Source organism: Mastigoproctus giganteus, chromosome 14 (genome assembly GCF_048544385.1).
Source record: "Mastigoproctus giganteus isolate SK-2022 chromosome 14, ASM4854438v1, whole genome shotgun sequence".
Lineage (NCBI taxonomy): Eukaryota > Metazoa > Arthropoda > Arachnida > Uropygi > Thelyphonidae > Mastigoproctus > Mastigoproctus giganteus.
The window spans coordinates 6,991,845-7,013,927 of NC_143588.1; the positions used below are offsets into that span (position 1 = coordinate 6,991,845).

The 22,083-nt window shown below is 38.4% G+C and overlaps 1 protein-coding gene across 1 annotated transcript in view; it reads left to right on the plus strand.

The window, feature by feature from the left end:
* Nucleotides 1–4,006: 4,006 nt before the first annotated feature.
* The window catches only part of LOC150074965 (uncharacterized), a 658,991-nt gene continuing 640,914 nt past the window's right edge, over nucleotides 4,007–22,083 (plus strand). The window contains exons 1-2 of the mRNA XM_090389013.1: nucleotides 4,007–4,111; nucleotides 21,178–21,289. Coding sequence (XP_090245139.1) covers nucleotides 4,053–4,111; nucleotides 21,178–21,289 — 171 coding nt within the window. The 5' untranslated portion in view covers nucleotides 4,007–4,052. The remainder of the gene's footprint in view (nucleotides 4,112–21,177; nucleotides 21,290–22,083) is intronic.

Consider the following 22,083-nt stretch of genomic DNA (forward strand, 5'->3'; position numbering starts at 1 on the left):
CTGATTTTAGTATGGTCTGCGCGGATAGCACAGTGGTATCGTCACCGTCCTCCCCACACCGGTAGAAAAGGCCAGGGTTGGAATCTCGTCGATGACGTGAGGCTTTAATGGGCTTTTTTCACTCCTTGGCTGAGTTAGTCGGTCTCAGGCATAGATAGCAAGGTTTTCCTTCCCGAAACTGGGGTTTTTTCGTCCAGCGAAACAGGCAAATCAACCAGAGAACACACGCAATTTACAGATACAAAATACGGCTTTATGTAATGAATTATGAGTGATCCTAATATAATAATTTTGATAATTTGATTTTGATATGGTTGCTAACGATTACGTGGGCTGTTCGGCAATCTGGTGTGGGATCTAGAATTTAAAGTTTTGCCACTGTTTACCTCACATTTTGACTATGGGAATCACCATAAAGCTTTTCGAGATAGTTATTATTAGTAGTATTGGCAGATGTACACACGCACGCAAACGCGCACATGCACACATTCAACAATATCAACCTCATCTGTCTATCCCATTTAATAACATGTCTGATTATTGTTTAAATTTATTCAAACTACTTACTTCCACAACACCAGATGGTAGTTTGTTCCATCAATCAATTACTCTGAAAAATTGGCTGAAAGTAAATTTTTGCTCAGCTATCCTGCAACCATCCCGAGTTACCGTATCCAGATCAGGACACTGGGCGTGTCAAGCCCATATTCACCAGATGTGACCCCCTGGGATTATTTGTGCATTACCTGAGTACTTGTTGGAACATCATCATCATCTTTAAGTTTACTTAATCCATTTAAAGTCTTAAGTCCTTCTATCATGTTTCTTTGTAAGTGCCTTGCCATCGTGGGTAGCACAGTTGGTAGAATTACCGTACTCCCCACACCCGGTGGAAAAGACCTGTATTCCAGTCTCGTCGATGACGGGAGGAATTTTATGGGACTTGGGTTGATTTAGTCAGTCTGAGGTGAGGGTAGCATAATTTTTTCTCCCGGAATCTCGGGTTCTTCGTTCAACAAACAGAAAATCGACCATAGAACACATGCAATTTACAGACAGTATACACGGAACAATGCGGCTTTGTTTTTTTTTTATCGCCTGTGCTCCTAAAAAAAAAAAAAAGAAAACAAAGACAAAGGTAAGCGCCTAGTTTCCAAGTGCTGCAATTTGCAGAACCGAAGTTTTTGTGGTAAGAGTACTCATTTGTGTTCTTGACTAATCTGGTTGCTTTTCTCTGTAGGCGCCTCCGTAGCCAGGTGGGAAGGAGCAGCAGTGCGTAGCACACGCTTTTTGATTAGACCGGGGTTCGAGCCCGTCACCACCAAATACGGAGGATGCGGAAAAGGTCAGGGAATGACCATCGCATATTCCCGGAGCAATATGGCCTTAGTTGCTAATGCTCCTAAAAACCAAACAACAAACAACAGCTTTTCTCTGCACCCTTTCCAAGATTTAGAAAGATCCACATTTGGTTGAACTAATGTGGACTAATCTTGTTGCTCTTCTCTGCAGTCGTTTTAAAATTAAAAAAGATTCAAATCTTTCTTAAAGTTCCAAGAAATGCACATCTTTCAATTATAGTGGTTTTACCCCTTGTCACTCGTTTGGAGAGACCAGAATTTGATTCCTGTATATGACTGGAGGAATTTATAAAGTTCATTTTCAATCGAGATTGTAGTTAGCCGATATGAGGCAGACGAGCAGGGTCCCCCCCCCGTGAGTTATAAATTTTTCAGCTCACACAACATGCAAATCAGCCCGTGAACACACATAATATACAACGGCGCTAGTCGTTGATGCTCCTAAAATCGCTACAGTGATGGACAAACATAGCAAGCTCCGAACAGAAGGTTTTGAGAATCAGCCGGCACAAACAGAAGTTTAGTCGCATTTTGGAGCTGATGCTCTAGGAATTCCGAACTTTGTGACACTAAAGTAACGGTCATATTTTTTATTGAACATGCTTATTAAAACTCTTAGATGTATTTTATTGCAGTTGTTATAATTGTATGTTTGTTTTCACGCCATAATGTTATATTATCTTTATTATTATTGCTTCTGAACCGATGGTGATATAAGGAAAAATAAACAAACAAAAAAAAAAAAAAAAAAAGAGAAAAGAAACATTTTCTATGAAAACTGTGGTGACAGCTCTCATTTAGAGCTCGATACGTTTTTGCTCTAGGAAAACAGTGATGCTTGTTGTACACGGAACCATAGTTCACTTTTGAAAACTTCCTGAAGGATTCCGCTGTAGGTTTTAAACAGTTTGCGATTTGATTCATAATTAACACTTTATGTGTAGAATATCAACCGGCAACGTGCCATTTACAGATACAGTCGGTCCTCGTATAACACGTGTTTACATTACACGAATTCGATCATACACGATTTATAAATAGGGGAACGTTATCTTATATAACACGAACCGAATTCGCTTATACACGATTCGCCTTTGTGTTTACAAGAAATGGCAGTCGAACGCGGAATCACCCCAACCGAACGCAACACGATAGGAATGAAGAAGATTCTGAAAATGTATTTATGTGTTTTATATCAGTGAAGGGGAAACACATTTCACCATAATAACGTTAAAACCAACACAATTCCAGCTATCGATATAATGGCAAATGCAATTAGATGGAGTTTACTACCAGTTTATAACAGATTCCACTAGCAGAAACGCAACTGGAAATTGTTTTTATTGTTTTATGGTAGTAACCCCCAGAAATGTGCTTTAGTAAAATGTGAGGTGTTAATAGTGTATCTCGGCCTTTACGGTGTTGTTTATTCAGTTGCTACACGCGCGCAGCTTTGTTTATGTGTATCAAGCGTGCCTCCTCGTTTTATAATTGTGCTTTATTCCCTAAAAATGAGTAAAATGCTTAAAAGGTGTGAAAAGGAAGCGTTCTGGCTAAGATACTGCAGATTCAGAGAAAAAAAAAAAAAAGCAATATCGATAAACAGAGGCGGACTGGATCAAAAATTCTTAACCGGGAAAATTTATAGTGGCCTCATACTACGGTTTATGGCCAAAATCACACCGGCCTCCGGCCCACCGTGGTTTCCCCCGTAAGGCTTCTGTCCGCCTCTGTCGATAGAGAAAAAATATGAAATTGTGAAACGCTTTGAGCGAAATGAAAGGCCATGTGATATTGCACGTGCTACAGACCTAAATCAGGCAACGCCGAGAATTAGAAAGAATGCAGAGAAAATAAAAACAACTTTCATAGCAGGAACAACTCAGTGTAATTAAAATCCATTAGATTAAGACACAAGAATTGGAAGAGATGGAACGGCTGTCATCTGTTTGGATAGGAAATCAAACAAAAAGCAAGTTTGCTTACGATAGAAGCAAAAGCATTAGCAATATTTTATTACGACTTACGTATTATAATTTATACTTACGTATTATAAAATACGTAAGTATTTTATTACGACTATTTTATTTAATATAATAATTTTTTTACGAATAAAATACGTATTTTATTCGTAAAAAATACTTTTTTAGTATTAAAAAATACTAAAAATACTTTATTATAATATTTTTATTACGTATTTTAATCGTTATAAAATACTTACATTTTATAACGATTAAAATTACCCGATTATTTATTGTTTGGTAATGTTTTGGTTCCAAATCTGTGTTCAATCTTGGGTGGTCGGCACCTAACCCTACTTTTCCCATAGGGCCTGTTGTTTATATTGCACGATTTCGCATTGCACGAGGTTTTCTAGGAACGCAACTATCGTGCTATACGAGGACAGACTGTATGCCTATGTGGTTTTCAGCAAGTTGGAAGTAAGCCTTAAATCGATAGAATCAAATATAAGTTGCTTATTATAATAATTAAGATTTTTAGGCTTGACAACTGGTATTAAAGTAAATATAAACACAAAAAAAGTGCAGTACTGTTACTGTAACCGTAACGCTTCGCTTTGTTTTACACGAGTTTCTTAGCTTGAAGCAGCGTGCTTCAGGTAAGCCTATCAGTTCAGTCGGTACCAGCTGTGAAACTGAAAATAGCCGTAGATTCAGATGCTTTTGAGCTATGACATTCCACAATTATGATAAGGAGCAGTTCACTGATTTAGCTTTCGATAGAAATAGGTAAATAATGTAATTTATATGAATAGAAATAATGCATGCACATCTTACTATGTTTATAAACAGAAATTCGAGAACACCGGATATGTGATCAACTGCGCGAGCCTTCACTTTTCCTCCTTTATGTGCGTGAATAGGATATACCGAAAACCCATATCGAAAGGGAATGCTGAGCCGTGCAGTTCGAATTCCCCACAAAATTCTTGGGTACATTATAGAGTTGGCACAATGTTGAAAATGTAATTTTTTTTATTTTGTGGTGAGTGTAAAAGGTTTATATTATCACGTTGATTTTGGTATTTATCTGCAAATGCCCAATCCTATGCCCAATTATTTTTGATGGAAATACGGTACTTGCTTGGCCCTGTTGTATTGAGTTCCTTCTTGCCCCTCCCCTACATCAATGCATATCATCACAAAATTAAAATTTTTTTAATTGGGTTCGTAGTGAAAAGTAACTTATTTTTTACTTAATTCTACCATTTTTGTCCATCGTACACACCCTAGGACCTTAATTGGCCCCGCTCCAATCCAACTCCTTGGGTGATGTATGCAGAAGAAATATGAAACTGTGAGATAAGAGCCCATATGCTTCCACATAAAATAACACATTAATGACTGTTGCACCAATAGAGTGGCGGTCAAACAGTAACGATAAAGCTGTAATCTCCTCAATCGCTCTGGGGCTGTATTGAAGTATAAAAGAAAGATATATTTATTTATTATTATTGCTCTTATCTACCATATTCCTGAGTAAGATTAACCAGTGAACTCCTAAGATCTACCAGTGCACATTCTCAAATATCCATTGATAAAGTGAATTTCAGTAATATTTTATTACCAAAATGAAGATGAGAGTTAATTGTCAATAAAAGAAAAATAATTATTTAAAAATAAGAATTATCGATACTTATTAAATAAAATAATCCAGAGGTTCCCAATATTTTATACCTTGAGTCCACTTAATTTTTCAAAAATTTCATTTCCCTCCTCTTCCCAAGTTCTAGAAAAAGTGCAAATAAACAGATTTAACCTAAAATTTAACTAAAAATATAAATACTTTTATAAATTACTTAATCTCAAAGAAATAAAATATGAATAATAGAAATAAAAATGCTTCATACCTGGGTTAGTGGAATGGTTTGTTCATTTTCATTAAAAATTAGGGACCTGTGAGGTGATCTGATTGAGTTCTTTAAGACTTTGAATGGCTTGAGCAAATTTAATGCTGATGGGATTCTTCTGTTTGTTCAGACTATGCACATGAGGGGGCATAAATTCAAATTGAGCAGGGATGGTTGAAGAATAATGCGTGCAGAAGTTTGACTTCAGCCAATGGGTGGTTGATTGATGGAACAGGCTTCCATCCCTTGTTGTGGAAGTGAATAGTTTGAATAAATTCAAGGAAGAACTAGACAAACTATTTGGAGGGAATGGATAGGTGAAATGGAACTTTTTTTTTTTTTGGCTGATTCTGTATAAGCTTGCTTTCTTGCATCATTTGCCACTACTAATACTACTGAAAACAAGTGCCCCCCCCAAAAGACAAGTGTGTCCTCCACCAGGGGGATAGGGTATACTTGATTTTTTAGTGGAGCACTTTGGGACCCTCTGAACTAACCATTAATCAGACCATCAATGAATTTGAAGTGCTGATGAAGGCATCAAAGGCAGATATTGTCGGGATATCAGAGACATGGTGTCACATAGATATAAGCAGTGCAGAATTGGAATTTGGGAAGTACAATGTGGACAGAAAGGATAGACAGGGTAGAAAGGGAGGACTGGTTATGCTTTTAGTTAACAAACACACAAAATCTGAGGAAATGCATCCAGTTGACATGGGTGGACAGTGCAATGTTGAGTCTGTTTGGTGTGACATAACACTGGGAAAAAGGAAAATGAGAAGTGTGTGTTATAGGCCTAACGACTCTGATTAGTACAACGAATAGTTGTGCAGAGAAATAATGGGCCAGTAAATCAGAATGTCTTATAATGGGGGATTTTAATTTTTCAGATATGGACTGGAACTTGTGATTTGGTCACTTTCACGCTAGCAAGACTTTTGTGGATTTATTGGAGGATTGTTTTCTACAGCAACATGTTTGAGTGGCAACCAGAGGGAGTAATACTCTTGATCTCATTATCAGCAGTGATTATTCATGCATTAAGGATTTGCAAATAAAGGAACTGCTAGGTAACAGTGATCACAGTGTAGAGATGTGGGATTTACTTAAAGATGTAAGCTGCTCTTCGTGGACTAATGTTATTAGTGGAGTCCCACCGGGTTCGTTATTGGGCTCACTGTTGTTTTGTATATTTATCAATTATATTGATGAAGGTATATCAGGCTTAGTGTCGAAGATTGCAGATGATACAAAGGTTGGCAAGGTTGATAATTACAGTAATGGCAATGTACTGCAATGTACAGTAATGGCAAACAGGATCTAGAAAATTTGGGCAGAAAATTTGAGAAGTGACAACTGAGGTTTAATATTGACAATGCAAAGTACTGCATATTGGTAGAAGTAACCCTTGAGGAACATAGCAACTGTCTGGTACTCCTCTTAGGGTGGAAGAAAATGAAAAAAAAACTTGGTCATTGTGCACTCAGATATGAAGTTTTCTGAGCAACGCAGATAGGTTGCCATTGCATGTCATGTGGTATTGGCAGTGATATACAAGAATTTTGCTAGCAGGGAAAAGTGGTGATTATCCCTTTGTATAAGGCAATGGTCAGGCCACACCTACAGTACTGCGTACAGGTCCGGAGGCCTCATTTTAGGAAGGATGTAGAGTTGCTTGAGCATGTACAGAGAAGGGCAACAAGATTCGTGAGGGGAACAAAGGGATCCTCTTACCAAGAAAGCCTTAATTTCTGCAAATTGCAGCTGCTAGAGACTAGGCACCTGCGAGGTGATCTGATTGAGGTGTATAAAGCCTTGAATGGATTGAGCAGGCTGAATTCTGATGAGATTCTTCTGCTTTCTCAGATTACGAGCATAATGGGACTTAAATTTAAATTGAGGAAAGACAGTTGTACAATAGTTGTGCAGAAATTTGCCTTTAGCCAGTGGGTGGTTAATTGCTGAAAAAAACTTCCATCTGTCATTGTGGAAGTTGATAGCTTAAATAAATTCAAGGAAGAACTGGACAAACTTTGAGAGGAAATGGTTGTGTGAATTTTTTGGTTAATGCTACATAAGCTCGTACACTTGCTTTCTTGCATCACATACCTCTATTACTATGTAACTACCATCAAGGGTAAAGAGAAGAGTTTTTGCTTTTGTAAAGGTGACTACAGTGGTTTCAGACAGTTTTTAAATTCTATACAGTGGGATCAACTGATAATGTTACCAATGGTCAATTCTAAATGGGAAGCCTTCAGGGATTTAATCTTGGGGGCTACTAGGCTTTTCATACCAACTAAGAAATACTGTTCAATCTTCAGGCCTAAATGAATGTCAGATGAATTAATGAGGCTCGTGACAGAAAAGAAAAATGCATGGGATGCATATAAATTAACAGGCGACACAGAAGCCTACGGCAGATATAAAGTAGTCTGTAATCAAGTCTCAAAAGAGGTTAAGCAGGCAAAGGCAGATTATAAGAAATCTTTGGCAAAGGATGCAAAGAAAAACAGCAAAGAGTTCTTTACTTATGTAAACTCTAGAAGGAAGGGGATGAATCAGATTGGTCCACTTAACATAAAATGGTTCGACTATTGATGATCCTGCTCAAGTTGCTGATAAACTGAATGAGTATTTTGCATCTACATTCAAAAATGAGTAGTTATTCAAGGAGGGGAATGCCAGAAGTTTATCAGACTGTAACAGGGAGCTAAGTGATTTTGTAATAACCAAGAGCAAAGTGGAGGAGAAATTGTTCAAGTTAAATCTAAAAAAAGGCACCTGGGTTGGATGGAATCTAACCAGTTATATTGAAGGAAGCAGTGAGGGAAGTTAGGAAACCCTTAGCCAAAATTATGAGAGCATCCTTAGATTCAGGGGAGGTACCCATGCACCAGATATGTGCAAATGTATCCCCAATTCACAAAGGGGGGTTCAAAGAGTGACAAATAATTATCGACCTGTTAGTTTAGGTTTAACCTAGTTTAACTTCTGTTCTGGGAAAATTAATGGAGGCACTGGTTAAAGAAGCACTACAGGATCATCTAGACAAGTCTTCAGTAGTAGTTCAGACACAGCATGTGTTTGTTACGGGGATGCCTTGTCTGACCAATTTCATTGGATACTACGATGCGGTTACAGAGGAACTGGATGCAAAAAATAATTTTGATATCATATACTTGGATTTCAGGAAAGCTTTTGATACTGTTGCACATGGAAGACCTGTACAAATTGGAGCAGTCTGGCATTAAAGGCAAGTTGCTGCAATGGATAAAGAGATGGTTGAGTGGGAGACGGCAGAGAGTGGTAATAAATGGATGCTGCTAGTGGTGATAAATGGAGTTGTTAGAATGAGTACAGAGAAGGGTAACAAGATTGGTGAGAGGAACCAAGGGGTTGTCTTACCAGGAGAGGCTTGAATTCAGTAAGTTGCAGTATCTGGAGACTAAGCACCTGTGAGGTGATGTGATTGAGGTGTTCAAGGCCTTGAATGGTTTGAGCAGGCCCAATGCTGACAGGATACTTCTGCTTGCACAGACTAAGAACCTGAGGGGACATAGATTGAGGAAATACAGTTGTTGAATAGATGTGCAGAAATTTGCCTTTAGTCAGCAGGTAGTTGATTGCTGGAACAGACTTCCATTTGTTGTTGTGGAAGTTGATAGCTTAAATAAATTTATGCTGAACTAGACAAACGTTTGGAGTAATCGGATGGGTGAAATGGGAATTTTTTTTTTTTTTTGTGCCGATGCTGTATAAGCTTGCTTTCTTGCATCATATGCCTCAACTAGTGTAATGCTAATGCTTAAAGTAAAGTAAAAAGTAAAGTGCAGCCATTATCAACCCACTGCAGGATGGAAGCCTCCTCAACAATTCATGCTGAGGGAAATGGACCATAATCTGCCACGCTGGTCCAGTGCGAGTTGGCAGATCAACCGTATTCAGCAGTCAGGGGCTTGAACCCAGGTCTACTCAAAGAGCATGTGCTACTGCACTCCCGCTCCTGCCCACTCGGCTACGGAGGCCTCGTTAGTTTATTTAATCATGAATTTCCTTCCTGCTGTTGACCTGCTATTTTTTTATTTATATCACACTTGTATCCCTTCCATCAAATTTTTTAGCTCTGTTATCCATTATACTACTGATATAATTGTTGTTATAAGAATAATAATAATAATTCCGTTATAGTTCTATCCAGGGGGTACAACCAAGCACCCTCGATAGAACTAGAATGGAAAAAAACCAAGGACGTACAAGAGATTGAGAGAGTGGGAGATTTAAAACAGATGATCTGGAACTCTCACATCTGGTGAACTCCAGGAATAGATAATGTCCACAGCTACTGGTACAAGAAGCTCACTTGCACACATAATCCCATGGCAGAGCAGTTCACCCAAATGATAAGGCACTCAGACACAATTCTGAAGTTTCTCACTCAAGGAATCACATATTTGAAGCCTAAAGACGAAGATACAAGAAACTTGGAGAAATACAGGCCAATCATCTGCCTTCCAGCGATTAACAAGATCCTGACCAGCTGCATAACCAGTAAGATATCAGACCACTTTGATAGCCAGAACATAATCTGTGAAAAGCATAAAGGATGCAAGGACCAATTAACCATAGATGCCGCGGTTATACAACAAGCCTACTAGAAGCACCATGTATACAGCATGTATCAATTACTGCAAGGCCTTCGACACCGTGCCTCATATCTGGCCAATAGACACCCTGAACATCTACAAAGTCAATCCGATAGTGACAAACCTCCTAGAGAAATGATGGCAAAATGGAGTACCACCATTAAGGTCGAGAACATCACAACCAGGAAAATCCTCATCAGGAGTGGAATCTTTCAGGGAGATGCCCTGAGCCCACTGTGGTTCTGTCTATAACAGGACCAGGGTATGTCTGCCAGCAAAGGTTGATGACATTGTAGAGCGGATATCATCTTTTAAGGGCACAAAAGGTGATATAGTTGTACACGTTGGCACTAATGATATTAAGAGTAGGAGACCGGCAGAATTACTTAACAAGTACAGGTCACTGTTGGAAAAAAAACGTGAATTAGGGTTGAATTTGAAAGTGTCTGCAATTCTACCCAGACATGATAGGAGGGAGTATATGATGAGAGCCTTGTCGATCAATTCGGCCCTGGAAAGACTGTGCAAGGCTCAAGGGGTAGAATTTTTTTTCAGCCTGTTCTATACTTGTTAAAGGAGAGACTGCTTCTACAGGGATGGGTACACTTAAATAGAAAGGGTGCAAGAATATTTGCTGATGCTATCAAGGCGGTGTTACGTGAATTGAAAAACTGCTAGTTTGGGGGAATACAAGGACTAATAGATTAACAGTAGCCACTGGCAGAGATGAAAGTGAGCCTTGCACGGCTTCTATTGGAATGAGCAGCAGCTTGGAAAACAAGATGCAGGATATTTCAGAGACTGCTGGGAGTCATTGCAGTACAAGTAAACACATGGGTTGTGTTAGGGTAGCTAAGAATAGGAACAGGTGCATGTATACTTGCATGGACACCAATGCTAGGAGTTTAGTAAATAAATTTGATGAATTTGAGGTATTGCTCAAAACATCAAAGGCAGATATTGTTGGGATGTCAGAGACGTGGTGTCACACAGATATAAGGAATGCAGAACTGGAATTTGGGGAGTACAATGTGTACAGAAAGGATAGGAAGGGAGGAGGGGTTATGCTATTAGTTAAGAAACACAAAACCCAAGGAAGTGAAGCCAGTCGACATAGCTGGACAGTGCAGTGTCGAGTCAGTTTGGTGTGACATAAGCATTGGGAGATCAAAATTGATCAATATAGGCCTAATGACTCTGATGAGTATAATAAGAAACTGTACAGGAAAATAGTGGGCCAGTAAATCAGAGAGTCTTATAATGGGGAATTTTAATTTCCCAGATATTTATTGAAATTTGTGGGTTGGTCACACACACTAGAAAGGCATCAGCATGTTCGGGAGGCAACTAGAGGGAGTAATACTCTTGATCTGATTATCAGTAGTGATTCTTCATGCATTAGGAATCTGAAGATAAAGGAACCACTAGGTGGCAGTGATCACAGTGTGCTGAAGTGGGATTTACTCAAAGAGGTAACTACCATTAGGGGTAAAGGGAAGGGTTTTTGCTTTCGTAAAGGTGACTACGATGGTTTGAGGCAGTATTTAAATTCTATACAGTGGGACCAACTGATGATATTACCAACAGCAAATTCAAAATGGCTTCAAAGAACTTATCTTGGAAGCTACCAGGCTTTACATACCAACTAAGAAATATTGTTCAGGGTTTAGGCCTAAATGGATGTCAGATGAACTAATGAGACGTATGGCAGAGAAGAAAAATGCATGGGATACATATAAATTAATGGGTGACATGGAAACCTATGATAGATATAAGGTGGTCTGTAACCAAGTCACAAAGGAGATTAGGCAGGCAAAGACAGATTAAGAGAAATCCTTGGCAAAGGATGCAAAGAAAAACAGAAAAGAGTTCTTTACCTATGTAAATTCTAGAAGGAAAGGGATGAATCAGATTGGTCCACTGGATATCGATGGTTCAACAGTTGAGGATCCTGCTCAGGTGGCTAACAAACTAAACGAGTATTTTGCATCTACATTCACACGTGAGGAGTTACTCAGGAAGGGGAATGCCAGAGGTGAAGTAAACTCTGGCAGTGAGATAGATGATTTTGTAATAACTGAGAGGAAAGTGTAGAAGAAATTGTTGAGGATAAACCTAAAAAAAAGGCACCTGGGGTGGATGGGATCTATCCAGTTATATTAAAGGAGGTAGCAAAGGAAGTAAGCAAACCCTTAGCCAAAATTATGAGAGCTTCTTTGGACTCAGGGGAGGTACCCATAGACTGGAGATGTGCAAATGTGACCCCAATTCACAAAGGAGGATCAAAGGCTGACACAAGTAATTATAGACCTGCTAGAAAATTTAACTTCTATTCCAGGAAAATTAATGGAGGCACTGGTAAAAGAAGCACTGCAGGATCATCTAGACAAGACTTGAGTTATAGCATGGACACAGCATGGTTATGTTAAGGGAAAGTCTTGCCTGACCAATTTGATTGGATACTATGATGCAGTCACAAAAGAACTGGATGCAGTGAATAACTTTGATATTATATATTTGGATCTTAGAAAGGCTTTTGATACTGTTGCACATGGAAGACTGCTGCACAAATTGGAGCAGTGTGGCATTGGAGGCAAATTGCTGCTATGGATAAAGGGGCAGTTGAGGGGGAGAAGACAGAGTGTTAATCAATGGACACTGCTCATCGTGGACTAATGTTATTAGTGGAGTCCATCAGGGTTCAGTGTTGGGTTCATTATTGTTTTCAGTATTTATAAATGATATTGATGATGGTATATCAAGCTTAATATCCAAGTTTGCAGACAATACAAAGGTTGGCAGGGTTGTTAAGGACACTACTGATGCTATGCTGCTGCAACAGGATCTGGAAAGGTTGAGCAGATGGGCTGAGAGGTGGCAAATGAAGTTTAACATTGACAAATGTAAAGTACTATATATGGGAAACAGCAACCCCAAGAGCAACGTATCAACTCTGTGGTACTACACTGACAGTGGTAGAGTGAAAAGGACCTAAGGGTAATTGTGCAGGCAGATATGAAGTTCTCTGAGCAGCGCAGACGGGCTGCAAGAGTAGCTCATGGTGTCTTGTCATATATCATATTTCTAGCAGGGATAAGGAGGTGATTATTCCCTTGTATAAGGCAATGGTCAGGCCAAACCTTGAGTACTGTATACAGGTCTGGAGGCCTCATTTGAAGAAGGATGTAGAGCTGCTGGAATGAGTACAGAGAAGGGCAACAGGATTAGTGAATGGAACAAAGGGTTGCTCTTACGAAGAAAGGCTTAAGTTTTGCAAATTATAGTGTCTGGAGACTAGGCACCGGCGAGGTGATCTGATAGAGGTGTATAAAGCTTTGAATGGTTTGAACATGCTCAATGCCGATGGGATTCTTCCTCTTGCTCAGAATAATCACCTGAGAGGGCATAAATTCACATTAAGGAAAGACAGATGTAGGATAGATGTGCGGAAATTTGCCTTTAGCCAGCGGGTAGTTGGCTGGTGGAACAGACTTCCATCCCTTGTTTTGGAAGTTGATAGCCTAAATAAATTTAAGGCGCAGCTGGACAGGTATTTCGAACGAACGTATGGGTGAAAGGGAAGTTGGTTTTTTTTTTTTTTTTTGGCTGATGCTGCATAAGCTTGCTTTCTTGCATCGTATGCCTCAACTAATGCTAATGTCTATCCTGCAACTATCCTTCCTCAACTTGAATTTATGACCATGTGTATAGTCTCAGCAAGTGAAAGAGTACCATTAACATTCAGCTTACTCAGTCTAGTCTAGGGTTCAAACACCTCAATCAGATCTCCCCATAGGTGTCTGGTCTCGAAATGCTGCAATTTGTAGAATTGAAGCCTTTCTAGATAAGAGCACACTTTTTATAATTTCACCAATCTGGTTACCCTTCTCTACACCCATTCCAGCAAAACTACATCCCTACTAAAGTGAGGCCTTTAGACCAGTGTACAGTACTTTAAGATGTGGCTTAACCATGCCCTTATACAAAGGGATAATCATCTCCTTATCCCTGCTAGTTTCTGTATATTGTTGACAAAACCCCATGAGCTGTCCTGGTACATGTCTGCACTGTTCAGAGAATTTCATGTCTGACTGCACAGTTACCTACATGTCTTTTTCATTTCCACTACGCTGAGTGTAGTACCACATATTTGATAAGGTACTCTGGGGTTACAGCTACCCATGTGCAGTACCTTGCATTTGTCAATGTTAAACATCAACTGCCATTTCTCAGCCCAGTGACCCAAATTTCCTAGATCTTGTTGCAGTAGCTCATTGTGATGACCGTTGTTAACTACCCTGCAAACCAGGACTGGCTTCAGGGCGATCAAGTGGTGCGGCTGCACAGTGCGCCAATATTTAGGTGGCTCAGAATGCCCTGCAAATATACGATTTATATTATAATAAATAATATTATTATATTGCAAAATGTGGTGAATTATTTTGGAAAATATAATTTCCAAAATAATATATTTGATTCTATCCTTCAGGGGCTTTCATATATTGTTTCTTTTAAAAAATTAAAAAGTAAGTATTTTTCAGTTAATAGTAAAAATATAATGTATAAACCTCACATAAACCTCACAAACGTTTCCTAGTTCATTTCACAAATATATGTGGTCTCAAATCTAATCTCAACGATGTCCATTTCCACTTGCAGTTTGCCAAATCCCATATACTTTTTCTGACAGAATCTCAGTTATTGGTTGATTCAACTACTGCTCATCTCAGTTGCCCAAATTATTCACTGTATGATTCCTTTCGCCTCCAAGGTGGTACTTGTGCATATGTCTATTCTGATATTCCGTGTCAGAGACTTGGTAATTTCGAACCTCCTCTTGTCGATCTTCTCTGTCTTAAAATCTCTTTACCTCATTCTGTGAAATTCATCTGTTGTCTCTATCGTTCTCCCAACTCCACTAATCACTTGGAGCTCTTTGACTTCCTCTCTTTACAATTTGATTTTCTCCATTCCAACTTTCCTAACAGTGAGGTAATTTTTCTTGTGATTTTAATGTTCACAACTCCATCTGGCTTCCGTTTTCTAGTCACACTGACCAAGCTGGTCGAGGTGCTGAGGCTTTTGCAATTACTAATGGCCTTGCACAGATTGTTCATTTACCTACAAGAATACTGGACAATCCTAACCATACAGCCAACACGCTTGATATTTTTCTCACAAACAACCCTTCTAAGTAAATGGTCGAAGTGATTGGTCCTTTAGGCACCTCAGATCACAACTTGGTGATTGTCTCTTCTCCAATGGAGCCTTTATCTCATGGCTATTCCAAACCTCATGTTGTTTGGCATTACAAGAATGCAAAATGGGATGACGTGCGAGATTTCTTTTTTTTCCTTAGTTGGATTACTGTTTCAAAACTTCTAATGTAAACGTTTGCCCAGATCGTGTCTGAAATTATTCTTGTACGAATCAAATCCTTTATTCCACACTCCATTTTAAAATTTCATCCTTTATCTAAACCTTGGTTTTCAATAAATGTGCCAAGGCTGTTCAAGAGAAAAATGTTGCATATCGTGATTGGCTTGTTTCCAATTCTTCAGTTTCATTTTCTGCCTACACCAAAGCTTGCTACAATTGTAAATCAGTTATTAATCAGTCTAAACTAGATTTTGAACAGGCTAAGAGTAGAAAACTTGCTTCTTGCCCTAATGGTAGCTGAGCATGCTTGTCTCTCGCCAAAGCTATTGGCCGCAACTTTTTCCCATCTCTGCTCCCACCTCTGTCAAAACCAGATGGTTCTGTTGTCACCTTCAGCCAAGGATAAAGATGACCTGGTAGCATTCCATTTTTCTTCCAACTCATGTATTAATGATCTTGGTAAAACACCTCCCACCTCCCTCCTACATGCTCCATTCAATGCCTCCTGTGGTCGTCCGTCAAAAGGATGTCAGAAGGATTTTGATGAATCTTGATGCTAAGAAAACTCCACTGATGGTATTTCTCCACTTGTTCTCAAAACCCGCGCTCCTGAACTTACTCCTGTTCTTTTCCGCCTTTTTCACTATTCAGTGAAAAAGGCGGAAAAAGAAAAACAACAAAAAAGAAAAAGAATTTCCAAGCAAAAGGAAAAAGGTGTTTTTCCTTTTGCTTGGAAATTTGCTCATATCCAGCCAGTACCTAAAAAAGGGTGACAAATCTCTCCCATCCAATTATAGTCCTATTGCAATTACTTCTACTCTCTGTAAAGTAATGGAGAAATGTATTAATCGCCATTTCTTAAACTATCTAAAAACCTTCTGTCTGTTCAACGATCGGCAGTATGGATTCCGTCAGTATTGATCCACTGGTGATTTTCTGGCTTATGTTATCCATTTATGGACATATTCAATGGAAAAGTTTGGTGAAACACAAGCAGTTGCTCATGACATCTCAAAGGCTTTCGATCGTGTTTGGCATAAAGGTCTTCTAAACAAGCTTCCATCTTATGGTTTGCAAACTTTTTTTTTGTAATTGGTTATCCAGTTTTCTCTCTGATCGTTCACTGAGGGTGATGGTAAATGGCTCTCTGTCTTCTAATTTCTCCACCAATGCTGGTGTCCCCCAAGGTTCAGTTCTTTCCCCCACTCTTTTCCTCTTGTATATTAATGACCTTCTTCCAATGACTGGAAAGCCTATCTATAGTTTTACCGATGATAGCACATTGCATTCTACTTCCAAAGGTGTTCAAAAATGCAAATGGGATGACGTGCGAGATTTCTTTTTTTTCCTTAGTTGGATTACTGTTTCAAAACTTCTGATGTAAACGTTTGCCCAGATCGTGTCTGAAATTATTCTTGTACAAATCAAATCCTTTATTCCACACTCCATTTTAAAATTTCATCCTTTATCTAAACCTTGGTTTTCAATAAATGTGCCAAGGCTGTTCAAGAGAAAAATGTTGCATATCGTTGTTGCAAATGTTGCAACAACTAATACCTCTCATGTTTGGGGTTTTCATAGATTTCTCCATTTTGAGAAATCTTGCTCTGCTCAATCATTTTCAACTTCTGAAATATCTGCTGCCAATTCCTTAAATGCTGATCTCCAGGTAATTCTCCAATGGGGCAATGACAACTTAGTTGATTTCAATCCTTTTAAAACTCTGTCTGGTCTTATATCGCACAAAAAGGATTCTTCCGCTCGTATGCTTATCTTTGGTGACACTCAGATTTCTAGGCAAGTTGATATATCTCTTTTGGGGATTAATCTGACTTCTTATCTCTCTTGTGACAAGCACATTATAAATATTGCTTCCTCTGCATCAAAAAAACTTGGTTTTTTCTTTTGCTCTCTGCATTACGTTTCTTCCAAACAGCTGTTCATTCTGTACAAATTGCAATTCCGCCCTACCACAGAATATTGTTCCCACATCTGGGTGGTGCCCCCCAGAACCTCTCTCAGGCTTCTAGATTCCATTAAGAAGAGGGCAGTTAGGTTAATTAATGACTCATCTCTAACTGAGTCTGCCCACTCGCTGTCTCATTGACGTATTGTTTTTTCTGTAGATATTTCCATGGGTTGTTCTTCTGAATTGGCTTCTGTAATTCCCGTTCTCTCTTTCAAAACAGTCCAAACACGTGCCGCCACCAGGCAACCGCATTTTGGCCATATCAGCCATTGCGCCAATAAATTCCACTTCAACAACAACAGCCACCAGCCAACATCCATTTACTGTCCAACTTCAAACTCACAGAACCAACTTTTCATCTTCCTTGTTTATTCATTCAACTGCCGTTTTCTGGAACAACCTTCCTTCATATGTATTTCCTGAAAATTACAGTCTACAGAAGTCTAATGTCAATAAATATTTTCTCGACCTCCAATCCAAGCACAGTACTAAGTTCTATAGGTTCTAATACCTCTCGGGCGCCTCCATAGCCAGGTGGCAGGAGCGGCAGTGTGTAGCACACGCTTCTCGATTAGACTGGGGTTCGAGTCGTGACCACCAAATACGGAGGATGCGGAAAGGTCAGGGGATGACCACCGCATATCCCCGGAGCAATATGGCCTTAGTTGCTAATGCTCCTAAAAACCAAATAACAACAACAACTAATACCTCTCATGTTTGGGGTTTTCATAAAAAAAAAACAAAAAAAATCAGGCCATCCAAAAGATTTAAGTCATCGAAACGTTGAAGTTATGTTCCTACCACCATATTTTTACATATTTGTAAAACCAAATAACAACAACAACTAATACCTCTCATGTTTGGGGTTTTCATAAAAAAAAAACAAAAAAAATCAAGCCATCCAAAAGATTTAAGTCATCAAAATGTTGAAGTTATGTTCCTACCACCATATTTGTACTCGGTTAACGAACTTCCATTCAGCCGTTAGATGAAGGCAATTATATCCACCTTTAAACTCATTACGTCAGAAAATCGTTACAATGGATTTTGGAAAAAATTGAATCTGAATCTATTAAAGTAATGGAAGCATGGAAACATTTCTCAATTGTGGACTGTATCAAAATCATAGCTTTATTGCTGAAAGAAGTATAACTGTTAACGTTAACTGTGTGTGTGGAAAAATGTATGGCCAGAGTTAGTTCATTGAGGAAATATGATTGAACGGGCAGAAAACGGAATCGGTGGGATAGTAGAACTTGCTACGTTGGTAGGAGGGGAAGGTTTTGATGATATCTCCAAATAGGCCTACAAGGCTGGGATAATTCATATTGAGCAATTAGACTTCACACCAGCCAGTATTTAAATAAACAGATTTCAATACTGCAACTAAAACACTTTATTTACGATAAAATAAAATAAAATACAAGTATAAAAATGGAAATATAAGTTAAAACTGAAGTGGTTTTATTTACAATAAAATAATATAAAATATGAAATAAAATATGATGATAAAAGTTATAAAAACAGTGAAATAATATACTAAAATACCGTAACAACTGTAGCTTTCGAAGATGGCGATCTCCTTTCTCAACAGCATTTGATGATATGACTACTGAAGTCCTTGTGGGTAGCACAGTTCATAGAATCGCCTTCCTCCCCACACCAGCTGGAAAAGACCCAAATCCCATCGATGAAGGGAGGAATTTTTATGGGTCTTTTTCAAAATGTGGCTGAGTTGCTCGGGCGAGGGTAGCATGGCTTTTTTTCTCCCAGAAACTTGGGCTTTTCGTCTAGCGAAACAGAAAATCGACCTCACGACACATGCAATTTATAGACAATATACACAGAGTAACATTCAGGAAATATGATCAAACGAGCAGAAAACGGAATTGGTGCAATAGAAGAACTTGCTACATCGGTAAGAGGGGAAGGTTTTGATGATATGACTACTGAAGCCCTCGTGGGTAGCACAGTTCATAGAATTGCCCTCCTTTCCACACCGACTGGAAAACCCAAATCCCGTCGATGAAGGGAGGAATTTTTATGGGTCTTTTTCAAAACGTGGCTGAGTTGCTCGGGTGAGGGTAGCATGGTTTTTTTTCTCCCAGAAACTTGGGCTTTTCGTCTAGCAAAACAGAAAATCAACCTCAGAGTACATGCAATTTATAGACAATATACATAGAGTAACATGGCCTTGGTCGGCGATGCTTCTAAAAAAATAAAAAAAGATATGATCACTGAAGATGTTCAAGAATTACTGATAGAAAAAGAAGCCAGAGTAGTGGATTTGGTGCAAATGGAATCGGAGGTAAAATCAAATCGATTCATAAGGTCATATTGCAGATAAATTCTAATGAGGCACAAAGTTAGCCGAGCAATTAAAATCTTATTTTTTGAATGCAGATTCTTGAATGAAAAGAGCCCAAAGTTCAAAAGGGAGCTTCAAAAATGCTTAGTTCCACATGATGAAATTCACAAAGATTTATCAAGCAAAAGCAAACAAACCCAGATTACGGATTTTTTAAAAAGAGCAGAAGATACATGAAATCTAGAATGTTGTATTTTTGTTAGCTTTTGGAACTTAACCCCACTTTTTGTACTTTTTCTTAGTCCCGTATAACACTGTTTTGCACAACATGACGTTTTACAGGAACGTAATAACAGTGTTATATGAGGGTTACCTGTAATTGCTTTAATCTTTGAGTGTTGTCTTTAGTTTCTTCTCTATTGTGTTATCCGTTATACTTTTGTCATTCATTTATGTTAAAGGCATATAGGGTAGTCACTCCTTAACCCACATGTCCATAATTTTTTCTTTAGTATGGTTGTGTTGCTATTTTCATGATTTTTTTTTTTTTTTTTTTTAATAAGTGGCTGTGTGTTATACCAGTTCTTTTATATTAGCATTAGCATTAGCAGAGGCATATGATGCAAGAAAGCAAGCTTATTCAGCATCAGCCAAAAAAAACAAAAAAAAAAAAAAAAAAACCCACTCCCATTTCACCCCTCCGTTCGTTCGAAATACCTGTCCAGTTGAGCTTTAAATTTGTTTAGGCTATCAACTTCAACAACCAGTGATGGAAGTCGGTTCCACCAACCAACCACCCGCTGGCCAAAGGCAAATTTCCGCACATCTATCCGACATCCGTCCTTCCTCAATTTGAATTTATGCCCTCTGAGGTGATTATTCTGAGAAAGATGAAGAATCCCATTGGCATTGAGCATGCTCAAACCATTCAAAGCCTTATACACCTCTATCAGATCACCTCGCCGGTGCCTAGTCTCCAGACTCTGTAATTTGCAAAACTTAAGCCTTTCTTCGTAAGAGCAACCCTTTGTTCCATTTACTAATCTTGTTGCCCTTCTCTGTACCCGTTCCAGCAGCTCTACATCCTTCTTGAAATGAGGCCTCCAGACCTGTATACAGTACTCAAGATGTGGCCTTACCATTGCCTTATACAAGGGAATAATCACCTCCTTATCCCTGCTAGAAAAATTCCTGTATATCATTGACAAGACACCATGAGCTACTCTTGCAGCTCGTCTGCACTGCTCAGAGAACTTCATATCTGCCTGCACAATTACCCCCAGGTCCTTTTCATTCTCCACCACTGTCAGTGTAGTACCGCAGAGTTGATACGTTGCTCTGGGGTTAAATATTCTTATGTTCATTGAGTAGTACTGGAAGTAAAGCCTTTTCTTTCTCTGGTATGATAGAAAGTATTATTTTTCTGATTATTCCTTATCAATTTAATCATAACCTTTCAGAATCTTCCATTAGATGCCTATAATTATTTACTTGAAATGATGTTTTAGATAAATGAATTCATTTAAGTAGTTTCATTTTCCTCCCCTTGCTTTTATGATAAGCAATTAAAGTTTGTTGAATTTTTTTTTTTTTTTTTTTCAAATAGTTTTTCTGAATGTATAAATAATTTTAATTTTTAGAATCTGGCTTCCTGTAAAGTCAGCCACCATGGAAATGACAGATGATAATGTCTGTGAGGCCAGTGAGCACTTCGTATCCTTGCAGATTTATGTTCCAGAGCTAGTTTTACAGGTATAAAATTGTGTAAAATTTGAATGAATAAGTTGGTTATTAGTTTATAGTAATCATGAATATAGTTTAGTGCATTGGTGGGTATAGTTCATTTCATAAGTAATTAGGCATATGAGGTAATTTTTATTTCTTATTTAATGCTTTTGATTTGTATATTTCTCATTCATTTTTGATCTTCAGTCAAAAACTTTAAGTCCAAATGATGCAAAGAAAGCGACTCTTACTATATCAGCCCAAAATGAAATAAATTAAATAATAATAACAATAATAGTAAAAATACAAAAAACAAAAAAACCCAGAATATTCGTACTATCTCCATTCCAATAAGGTAACCATCCAATTCTGATTTGAACTTAGGCTCACTGCCTTGACCATGTTGTGAGGCAACTTATTCCAATACAAATTCAATCTCCGGTGATTTTATGACTCCTGGTTCTTGTCTCACCTAAGGAGAACAGACCTTCCTCATTCATTTTACTCAGTGCCTCAATATGCCTAAATCATCTTCCCCTTCATTGTCTATCTAGCAAACTTTGCAATACACAGCTAAGCTGTTCTTCACATGCACATTTATTTTCACTAATCACTAATATGATTGTTCTTCTTTGAGACTTTTCCAGAAGTTCTGTGCTTTTTTAATGTGGTCTTCAACTTGAATACAGTATTCCAAATGCGGTATAATTGTCTTGTGTGGAGGGATAGTTGGGCAGACAACTTGAGTAGTTGAGACCCACCAATTTTTGTAAAGTTGGACAAATGCTAATTTATTGTGATTTTTTTTTTTTTTTTTTTTG